The following is an 11,339-nucleotide window of genomic DNA, read 5'->3' as shown; positions in this document are numbered from 1 at the left end:
TTTAACCACTGAAATCTAAGAGATCTTCTTCAATGGTACCCTGTAGAAAGGAAAAAAAAACCAAAAGAAAGAAAAGAAAAAACCCTTTTGTGTTTGAAAAATGATTAGTCTGAAATGAAAGATGTTACCCTCCAAAAACAAGAGAAAAGGCTGGCTAGTTCAAGTCAGAAACCCAGGGTAGAGGTTTCCAAGGCCCTTTTATTAGGGGAAGGTCCCCTTTATAGCACAAGATTTCACTATGTATCAGACAATCAGATCAGTTCCTAAAAATTAGGGGGGAAAAAAAAGGAAAAACAAAACACATTCACTTTTTATGTATATATTAAACATAAATTAAAAGAATTTATAAAATGGTCACCTTTCTTACAGAGTAAATGCAGTGTATTATGAATGCACCTCCAGGTTTAAGTTGTTTCAGTTGTTTTTGTTTTGTTTTCCAATAATAAATAAATAAAATTGATTGTTAAGTCTTGGATCCACCTGTGCCACAGCAGGGCTCTGAGTCATTACTGGCTCTTCTCCCCTTGTCACTCCTGTGCGCAGCGTTTGGTTGGACCAATTTCACCGGCCCATCAAAGTACTGGCTATCTTTGCGGGGTGGCATCCGCTCATTAATTCGGTCCAGACCTCGGGCTTCTTCAAAACTCCGGATCCTGTGCTGAAGCGAGAACCCTCTGATGGCTACAGAAAAACAGGAAAGGGAGGAGCTCAATTAGACAGTAAAGCGACCAGCTTTAAGTTTCTTAGCATACAGCAACCTCCTAGAGAAAAAGACAGAAGGGTGGCTGTGGAGCACATGTCTGGTGAAGGGACTGAGCAATATTTGATTTCAATTAGCCTGGTCTGAAGCTACTGCTTCCTTAAGGCCCAAAGGGCCACGGAAACTGTGAAAGTCATTTTCATAGCTCAATTAATCATAGCAGAAGTAGACCTGACAAAAAGCCCCAATACATTTGAAAGAGTCTCTTATGGGCCAGAAACGTGCTCAGTGAGAGAGAAAAAAGGCAACACTAGAGTAACAGAACAAGTTAAGCAGAGTAGCTGCTCTAACACAAACATCACACAGACCACACAAAAAAGTTTGTTTAGAAGGAGAGCTTTTTATCTTGCACAACCAGGAGCTGAACGTAAGTTAAAAGCCATCTAAAAAATAGTTCCTAGATATTTTCTTTCTGATTGAACTTTTGTGTCACCAAGGAAAGGCATTCCCATTGTGAACCATCTTATCTAACAGAACGATTAAATTTACAACACAAGTTTATCGATTCCAATGGTTTTCATCCTCAGAATTCATAGATAATTTGTTACTTAAAATTTGTTTTCATAGAAACAAAGATAATTTAGCTTGACTGACTTAGGGCAAAATCAAACTAACTCCTATCTACTTTTGCCTCCACTTCTGATGTCCTTTGGAATCATTAGATAAAGAGGCTGATGGTTTGAATTTCTGATAATCAAATGGATGCCTCTTGGATATGGAAGGGCTATGAGATTACACCGTTTGAACCCCCATGACCAGCTGCTTAAGCTTCAGTCATTGCATTAAAACTGAGAGAGCCCAGAAAGGACTTCAGCTGTGGAGAAGGTCATTTAAATTAATGCAAGTACAGGACGCAAAGGAAATACTTTGTGAGCACGCCTAGAGATATCTCTCCCTTTCCTCACTGTTACAGTTCTGGTGATGCAATAATAAAAGATTTCGAATGTTGACAAAGCTTTTAAAACTAGTAGACAGACACATGATCACATCTATCATAGGAATATGGCCATACCTTCCCGGGCCTCTACCGCTTCTACTGTGGCTGTAAGAGGCAGGAGCAGTGGCATGCAAAAATGAAGGCAGAAAAAGAGTGAGTAAACCAACAGCACCGCTGCCAGCACAGACATCCCGGCGTCCCACCTTTAAGCCTATTCCCGTCCCTAATAAAAGTCGACTAGTTAGAGAAGCGACAGGATTACTGCGAAAAACTAAATTGGGGGGAAATATGAGGTGGGGAGAGTTTCTAAGATTGTTCACATTGCGAGTGGCACGAGAGCCTTTTAGCTAATGTCATCCATGGCTAAGGCAATGGGGCCAATCAAGCTGACTAGAAGAAACAAGAGTTACGACGTTTTCCTCATTTTAAATAGCCAGCTGCTAATTTACGTCTTAACATTCACGTATCAAAATATGTCCAGTCAAATCATTTAATATTACAACTGTTCTTTAGTTTGTGATAGTTCAGATGGTATTAGATGAGTAGCTGCTGTGTCCTATTAAAAAAAGTTATTTAAAAGTATTTCTTAATGATTTCAAGCAACTTGTGTGGGGTCCAACTGTCCTTAATGAAAAAGAGTGGCCGTTGAATAACAGACTGGCATTTGGAAGGAGAGAAAAATGGGTTATAAGTGAGGGGTTATTTCTTTTCCGGGAGTGGAGTACTAAGCTGGCAAAGGCATAAATCTATTCAATTCTGAATACAAATTCATGTACCACCTGGGAGGAGAGACACAGCAGAGGCTGACATTTCCAACCCACATGGCTTCCATTCGCTGTGCAAGAGAGCAGGCCAGTTACTAAGAAGGCCCTCTTCTCCTTCACTTTTGGAAAAGGAAGCTATTTAAAAATTAGTATCAACAGGTAAACTTTCTTGCATCTTCTTTTTAAGACAGTAAAAGCGCTAACATATGAAAAGGTTACCAGTTGTAGCAAGAAAGATCTTATTAGGAGAACCCTGTTAGTTCCTCCAATACTAATTTTTTAAAAGAAGGCAGGGAAGAATAATGAACAGTAACAGTTTGCTGTTCCTGAGGCTTTTTATATCAATCAGAGAGGAGAAACTGGAAGAACTGAAAATTAACTTCCCAAGGCAATGGGGAAAATGGAAACTTGGAATCAACTTATCAACTGCTTACATTTGTCAACCATGTGTTGGCATGTGTTAAAGCAATGTCACACCCTCTCAAATCTCCTCACATAGAACAAACAAACTTTCACAAGAAAATGATAGTGCCTTCAAACAGTACATCACAAAAGCAACTGTTAAGAAGTGGGAGAACAAAGCTTTACCTGAAATTGTATACACAGTGTTGGTTTAATTAGAATTTAAAAGCTATGTCTGTGGCAAAACGTGTACTAGTATCACATTGTTTTGGGTCCTCCTAGAATTGCTTTTTGCATTGGGTATTAAGATAGCCTGCACTGAAGGACATTCCTTATAAGAAACAGTCATATAAAACTGAGAAACTGTTTTTTTTTTTTTCCTTTACTGAAATATACTTTACTGAATGAGATTTCTCTACTGAAATATAATTCACATAACCATAAAATTCACTTGTTCAAAGTGTATAATTCAATGATTTTAAGAGTTGTGCAGCCATTACCACAATCTATGGTTAGAACATTTTCATCACCCCCCAAAACCCCGTTTCCCTCCCTCATCCCTTCCCCTAACTTTACAGTCAACCACTAAAGTACTTTCCGTCTCTACAGATTTGCCTGTTCTAGACATTTCGCATAAGTGGAATCATATAATATGTGGTTTTAGTGACTGGCTTCTTTCACTTGGCATAATGTTTTCAAGGTTTATTCATGTTGAGGATTGTATCAGTACATAATTCCTTTTTATGACTGAATAGTATTCCATTGTATGAATATACCACATTTTGTTTATCCATTCATCAGGTGATAGACATTTGTGTTGTTTCCACTTATTGGCTATTACAGAGCATGTTACCATGAACATTTGTGTACAAGTTTTTGTGTGGCTATGTTTTCATTTCTCTGGGTATGTAACTAGGAGTGTAACTGCTGGGTCATATGATTAACTGTATGTTTACTCATCTAAGAAACTGCCAGATTGGTTTCCAATGTGCTGCTCCATTTTACATCCCCACCAGCAGTGTATGAGGGTCCTAATTTCTCTCCATTCTTACCAACACTTGTTTCTATCTGCCTTTTTGATTACAACTATCCAGTGGGCTTAAAGTGGTATCTCATTGTGGTTAATGTCTAATGATGTGGAACATCTTTTCACATGCTTATTGGCCATTTGTATGTCTTCTTTGGAAAAATGTCTATTCAATTTTTTACCCATTTTAATTGGGTTATTTGCCTTTTTATTATTCAGTTACAAGAATTCTTTACAGTTTCTAGATACTAGCCTCTTATCAGATGTATGCTTTGTAAATATTTTCACCCATGCTGTGGGTTGTGTTTTCACTTTCTTGATGGTTCCATTTTCAGCACAAAACTTTTAAAACTTTTGATGGAGTCCAATTTATAACTGACCTGTTTTTTATCTTATGGTCTTTCCTCTTTATTTTGGCTACTAGGAAACTTGGAGTCAAATTTGTGACTATTGGCTTTCACTGGTTTCTTTTCCTTTGTGCTCCAATTTCCAAGCATATTTATTTCCCTTCACTGTGTTAGATGTACACTGTAACTTACTCAAATCCCCCTTGGAACAAGGTGGGGTATAAATGAATGTAGGCTATAAGGCCATATAGGATGGGATATTGTTGGTTGAAGGCTCTCCAAGTAAAGTTACACGAACAATAAAAGATCTTTTACAGCTAATGCTCCAGTTTGCCAGTGAACCTGTGGAACTGAGACTCTGATGGGAAAATGACAAATAAACTCAGTTCTTGTCAATCAATAAGAGAGAATAAGAAGCTCTAAAAAGTTGGCTGAAGATAGACCAAGGATTATAAACAACAAATCTCCAAATAACACATCCATAAAATTCTCTTTGCTACTTATCCCAGATTTGCAGATTTACTCTTTCAAATCAAGGTCTAGAAAAATTTCATTCAGATTAAAACAACAACTCTGTGAATCAGCAAATTTCCAAAACTTTTCAAGAAAGGATGTATAGGATGTTCCTTTTTTCTTTACCCATATTACTACCCATTAACTCTAAAATGCTTTGTCAGAGCTGCTCTCAGAATATTTCACATGACTAATAAGCAAAGTAATGACAAAAGTATTTTGCTTACAAGAAACTGTACATCTGAGAGGAAAAATTAAATCTGAAACAGTTTACTGATTCTTCCTATGAAACTACAGAAGTTAAGAAAATTAATTCTATACTTCCAAGGAGAAAATGTTCACTATTCCTTATAAATAACTAAACTCTAATATTTCAGTATTCAATTTGAAAGAGAAGGAGGAAATCAATCCTATAAAAAGAAGAGGGGGAAAGGGGGCTGTTCCTATTAATCAATAGCCCTGGAATGTTCACAAAATGCAAAGAATTCCTATAAGAGGCAGGGTGACAAGGAAAAGAAAAACTTAAGTAGAAGCAATTCAAAAAACAAGGGGGGCAAAAATGCAGTGAAATTCTACTTTAAGTTGTTAATGCCTCAACTCCAGTTTTCATGCCTAGAATTAGTCATCCAATGATTTGATCTCACATTTCTTCCCCTTGCTTGACCAGATCTGTTTATTCTGACAAATATCAACCTTTTCATTCCTGGGTTCCATAAAGCCCTCTCCTTAAAGTCAACACCCACGTAATTTTCAGAACTGACACTTTGGTTGAAGAGGTGACTGAGGCACTGTTGTAGGATATGGTTTGCAGGCAAAGAGGCAAACTCCCTTTCTGATTGAGAAACTCTAATCCCCCAAAATTAAGGTATAAAACACACAAGTGAGGCATATGATGTGCATAAATCTGAAGTGTACTGCTTAATACATTTTTATATATGCATGCACTTGTGTAACTACCACCTAGATAGTGATATAGAACTTTCCCACTACTCCAGAAGTCCCCTGTGCTCTTCTGGGTCCATATGCTCCCACCAGAGGACGTGCCATTCTGACTTCTTTTACCATTGATGAGCCTGCCAGTTCCTTTTTTTGTTGTTGTTGCTTGTGTTTCTGAGAACAGAAAGCACAAATACCTATCGAGTGTTTCACTTCAGTGCCTGGGATACGGTGAAGCTCTTTTTTATAAAAAATTAATTATTTAGTTTTGGCTGCGCTGGGTCTTCGTTGCTGTGCGCGGGCTTTCTCTAGTTGTGGCGAGCGGGGTCTACTCTTCTCTGCAGTGCGCAGGATTCTCATTGCGGTGGATTCTCTTATTGCGGAGTACGGACTCTAGGCGCGCGGGCTTCAGTAGTTGCAGTATGCGGGCTCAGCAGCTGTGGCTCACGGGCTTAGCTGCTCCACGGCATGGGGGATCTTCCTGGACCAGGACTCGAAACCATGTCCCCTGCGTTGACAGGCGGATTTTTAACCACTGTGCCACCAGGGAAGTCCCAGTTCTTTTTTTTTTTTTTTTTTTTGAAAACAGAAAAATAATTTATTCCAAAAGATAGCAGAAATAAATTCATCCTAAAAATATACTTTGGCATAATTCTAGTGGGACAGATCTTCCCTCTGAACATGTTCTCCTATTGACCGCCCCACTGGAGTCTTCCTGTCTTGTAACAGTTCTTTAAACACTTTGCTGATTCCTATGTAGTGAGCAGGCAGGAGCCACCTTCAAATCCACAGGTTCCAAAGAGAGAGTCATATATGTCTCAGAAGAACAGCATTTTCTATCTCAGAAGAGTGCATAGACGTTTTATGGAGCCTGCACAGTTTAAGTAGGTACATAATTCATCAAAGTATAAAAAAGGTGACGGGGAAAAAATACTGCATTGTAGAATAAGATGTTCAAATGTGCTGTGAATGTTTAAGGCAGCTGATGGCCAAAATAGGCGAGTCAAGGAAGGTGGTCTAGGTGTGGAGGTGATTTAACATCTCTTCATGACTAGAGATAACCGCAAACTGAACAGGTCACCAACAAGGTGATGATAACTCCCAGCTGGGACCCTCAGGGATGAACCAGGGCTCCAAGAAGCTGACGAAGCCCCAGAACACGCGCATCATGATGAGAGGCACCGCGAGGCCCATATACGCCACGGCTGCTGCGCCGCCGCCTCACTTTGATCCCACCCAGAAATGTTAGTCTGCCTGTTCTTGCACATCATATAAATCAGACAGTCTGTGCTCTTCTCGGTGTAGCTTTTTTAGTTTACCATGATGTCTGTGAGATTCAACCATGTTTTTGCATGTATTCATAATGTTATTTTTTATTGCTGAGTAAATTCCATTGTATAAATATAACACAATTTATCTATTCTACTATTGATGGACATTTGGTTGTTTCCCATTTTGGACTATTATAAGTAAAGCTAAGGTGAGCATTCTTATGCACATCCTTCGGTGGACATATGCACTAATTTCTCTTCGATAGAAACCAGGCATGGGGGCTTCCCTGGTGGCGCAGTGGTTAAGAATCTGTCTGCCAATGCAGGGGACATGGGCTCGAGCCCTGGTCCGGGAAGACCCCACATGCCACAGAGCAACTGGGTCCGTGAGCCACAATTACTGAGCCCGCGTGCCTAGAGCCCGTGCTCCACAACAAGAGAAGCCACTGCAATGAGAAGCCCGCGCACCGCGACGAAGAGTAGCCCCCGCTTGCCGCAACTAGAGAAAGCCTGCACGCAGCAACAAAGACCCAACGCAGCCAAAAATAAAATAAAATAAACAAAAAAAAAACAGGCATGGAATTGCTGGGTTGTAGGGCAGACATATGTTTTGCATTATTGCCCAACAGTTTTCCAAAGTGGTTGAACCAATTTACAAACCCACCAGCAATGTATCTAGTTTTAGTTCTCCACAAACTCATCAACACTTGGTATTGTCACACTTTTAAATTTTAGCCATTCTAGAGAATATGTAGTGGTATCTCACTGTGGTTTTATATCCATTTCCCAGATGAGTAACTATTTTAAGCACCTTTTCATATGCTTTTTGGCCATTTTAATACCCTCTTTTGTGAAGTGTCTGTTAAAATCTTTTGACCATTAAAAAAATTTGGTTGTTTTGTGTTTTTCTTATTGAGTTGTACTTTTTTTTTGCCACAGTGTGCGGCATGCGGGATCTTAGTTCCCCGACCAGGGATCGAACCCGTGCCCCTTGTGATGGAAGCGTGGAGTCTTAACCAGTGGACCACCAGGAAGTCCCTGAGTTGCAGTTCTTTATAGACTCTGAAAATAAGTCCTTTGTCAGACATATGTACTGCAAAAATCTTCTCCCGGTTTATGGTTTGTCTTTTTCCTTTCTTAATCATGAATTTCTGTGAATACACGTTCTTAATTTTCATGAAAGTCATTAATTCAATTTTTCTTTTAAGGTTAGTATGTTTTGTGTCATATTTAAGGACTCTTTATCTACCCCAATGCCTAGTTTCTATACTTTCTTCTGGGAGTTTTACTGTTTTAGATTTTACATTTAAGTTATAATTCATTTTGATTTAGTTTTTGTGTATGGAGATCCATTTTCCCCCAGAGATAGATATCCAATTGCTTTAGTACCGTTTATTGAAAGAAGCCCTAAGTTTCAATTTGACATTGACTGCTAGGTAACGGGAGCACACCTTCCATGAAAGGAGCATTTCTCATACTCACCTGTCTCAATAGTCTGCTTTCCTCCTGAGAGTACACCCAAAGGAAGCGTACCTGTAGGAGTCAGGCCCTTGAGAGTCAGCACACTCTCACTCTCTTCCCTGCAAAGGAAGATCAAAGCCCTGGGTTAATGCTAGGGTGTCTACCACTCAGTACCTACAAAGATACTTGAAAGAAGTTAAGAAAAGGTGCGCAGAGATGGAGGATAGGTTCTCCTTCTCCCTACCCCTTCCCTGACCCAAAGAAAGGGATGTTTTCTGTAAATATTCCAATTAACAACAATTAGCCAGGTCTTGCTTTTCAATTAAAGCCATTTAATAGTCAGGTGCTGTTCTAATGTTTTCCATATATTACCCCATATAATCCTCCAAAGAACCTTGTAAGGCAGATCTGCTATTATCACTCTTTTACAGACCAGGAAAATGAGGCACAAGATCACACAGCTGAGAAGATGTAGAGCCAGGATCTGAACACAGGCAATCTGGCTCCAGAATCCACACTAAATCACTGCACTCCCTGCACTGTATCTAAGCTCATACCAAATAAATGTTTGCCAGGTATTTCTAGGCACTTCAACATGTAGGTCTGATTCAAACTGTACTCAACCCAAAGACCAACAGTTCTAATACCAAACTCCAATTCTAAAAACACTGTTCTGAAATCAACTTCTCAGTTACTCTCAAAATGCTTTTATCCCACACTGTAATGACAGAGTTATCCTTACCGAAGAATTGAAAAGACCCGTGCCATCTTCCCAATGGCTCTGATTTTATTCTTGATGATCTCCTTTCGAACTGTAGTGCCTCCTTAGAGAATACAAAGAATAAGTGAGTTAAAGGAATATGTTAACAGGTTAGTTTTAAAAAATGCAGGATGAAGCATCTTTCTAAGTTTAATAAATTGTTTTTAAAAAAGAAATCAAGGCCTAAGTTTGTTTAAACAAACCAAAGTCCCAGGAAGTTGTAAGGAGCAAGAGAAAAAAAAAATAACCCAGAAGAGAGAAAAAAAAAAGATGATGTAAAAAATGGAGGGGCCACAAAAAAGACAGACTGAGTGGATCTATGAGGTAGGAATTTATTTGTGGTTCTGAAATGTAGAACACAGGGAAGAATGAAATACACACATATAAACAAAGACAGTTGCTACAGCAAAGATCTCTTTTGAGAATGCTGTGGGCCACCTCAGGATGCAGGGTTTGGCCTGCCAAATGACAAGTGATGACTTGAGCAGTTGTCTTCTGCACGTAAACACAACACACAGCTAGCTCTCCTGAACTTAGTGAGAGCTGCTTTCATTTTAAAATCCTCACTTACAAACTGGTGAGTTATTTCCTACCATAGACAACTGTGCAGTATAAATTACGATGATGGGTAAGGTATTTTATAAAGCAACACCAAAAAAGTTAACGTTAAGACTTTATAGCCTTTTCTCATCCAAGATTTAGGAAACAGCTCACACATGAGAAGCCAATGTCCAGGCATGCATCAGGTGACCGCATTCAAACGTCAGAAACTAAGAAATGTGGCCTCTCCTTCCTCGCCCCCCAGCTCTAAATATCCGGCAGGATCATACAGCAGGGTTCAGAGGAAACATATACATTGAAACAGAAAGGGAGGATGGAGGGCCTGTCTGAAATTATTCAACTACAACTAAAAAAGTCTAATTAATAGATTGTGGTGGGACAGACAGCAAGTAGTAAGCTCATAGCACATTTTGGTCAGATACCTTTCTGATAGCTTGAAATGTAGTGATCTTCAGGGAGAAGAGACACCAAGAAACAAGGAGATGAAAATAGAAATATGGGAAGAGAAATTTAAGTTTGCATGGAAGAGAGAAAAGAAAAAATCAAAGCAAAATGCAATGAGAGAAGCAGGCTTTTATCTTTATCAGCTCAGAAGAGACATCCTTGGTATCATGATAGAATATTAAATTACAGATTTCTTGCCAGGAGTTTTTCTATTTCTTAAAAGTTTTACATTAATTCACATCTATTATTTTCCAACATACTCTATCCCCATAGATCATGAAAATAAAATTAGACAAAGAAAAAGATACTATTTGTGGAACAAATAATGCTGAAAACAATGAATAAAAACAAAGGACAGAATGAACAGCTTACAAATCTCTTAATAAGAGCATCATGTTTTTATATAATGGATTCAATATCTTCTCATATCTTTCTAGAGATATTACAGTTTTTCCATTTTTAAGTTTTATATTTTCTTCAGAATCTCAAGTTCATTTGAGTTGCTTTTTGCTGTTTTTGTTGTTGTCTCTCTTAGAGACTTTCCCGAGGAGTCCTATAATCCTTGGTGCCTGCTCCTCATTAAGAATGAGGAACTAGAAAGCTTTCAGAGTTGGTAGGTGGGCTGCTGACTTGGAGCTTTACATACACAGAATGACCAGGGTGGGTCTTTGTTAGGGAATTCTCTGTATCAGTACTGAGGATGCATATGGTCACTTAATTCACCTGTTTTTGGCAAAGTATCGATGCCCTCAGTTGTATCCTGGTCCAGAAATTCTTTGGTTTACGCTTTTTAGAGGTTAGCCTCCAGTCTTGGAGAAGAGGCAGCTAGGACTTTAGCTGCCTTTCAAACAGCTTTTACATACTCATTTTAGCTCAGCCCCCATCTCCCTCCTCCCCTCAACTCAAGGTCCCCAATTCTAGCAACTGGTGTAGGCTACCAATTCCTTTGCTTTTTGAGGATTCTGTACTGGAACTCGGTATTCCCCATTACTAAACCGGGCTTTAGCTTTCTTGAATCAGCCAAGTCAGTAATACTAATTCATTTGTTTTCCAGCTTCCAAAATCCCTACAGAAATCTCCACATTTTTGTAGGCTTATAAATTTGTAAAAATCTCTTTTATCGTGAAGTATGATAAACATACAGAAAAGTACACAA

At 39.0% G+C, this 11,339-nt stretch overlaps 1 protein-coding gene across 7 annotated transcripts in view; it reads right to left on the bottom strand.

The window, feature by feature from the left end:
• Positions 1-158: 158 nt before the first annotated feature.
• Positions 159-11,339, bottom strand: part of PPP3CC (protein phosphatase 3 catalytic subunit gamma) — an 88,494-nt gene continuing 77,313 nt past the window's right edge. For 2 of the 7 annotated variants that reach the window (XM_082470662.1, XM_082470666.1), the window contains exons 11-15: positions 10,162-10,188; positions 9,161-9,242; positions 8,440-8,537; positions 1,773-1,802; positions 159-681 (exon numbers count right to left, since the gene is read on the bottom strand). In XM_082470662.1, coding sequence (XP_082326788.1) covers positions 464-681; positions 1,773-1,802; positions 8,440-8,537; positions 9,161-9,242; positions 10,162-10,188 — 455 coding nt within the window. In that variant the 3' untranslated portion in view covers positions 159-463. The remainder of the gene's footprint in view (positions 682-1,772; positions 1,803-8,439; positions 8,538-9,160; positions 9,243-10,161; positions 10,189-11,339) is intronic. The other 5 variants (XM_082470663.1, XM_082470667.1, XM_082470665.1 and 2 more) reach the window with 3 other exon arrangements.

Source organism: Balaenoptera physalus (assembly GCF_965194825.1).
Source record: "Balaenoptera physalus genome assembly, chromosome: 7".
NCBI classification, from domain to species: Eukaryota; Metazoa; Chordata; class Mammalia; order Artiodactyla; family Balaenopteridae; genus Balaenoptera; species Balaenoptera physalus.
The sequence above is the reverse complement of the archived record's forward strand: the minus strand, read 5'-3'. Positions and strand labels throughout refer to the sequence as shown.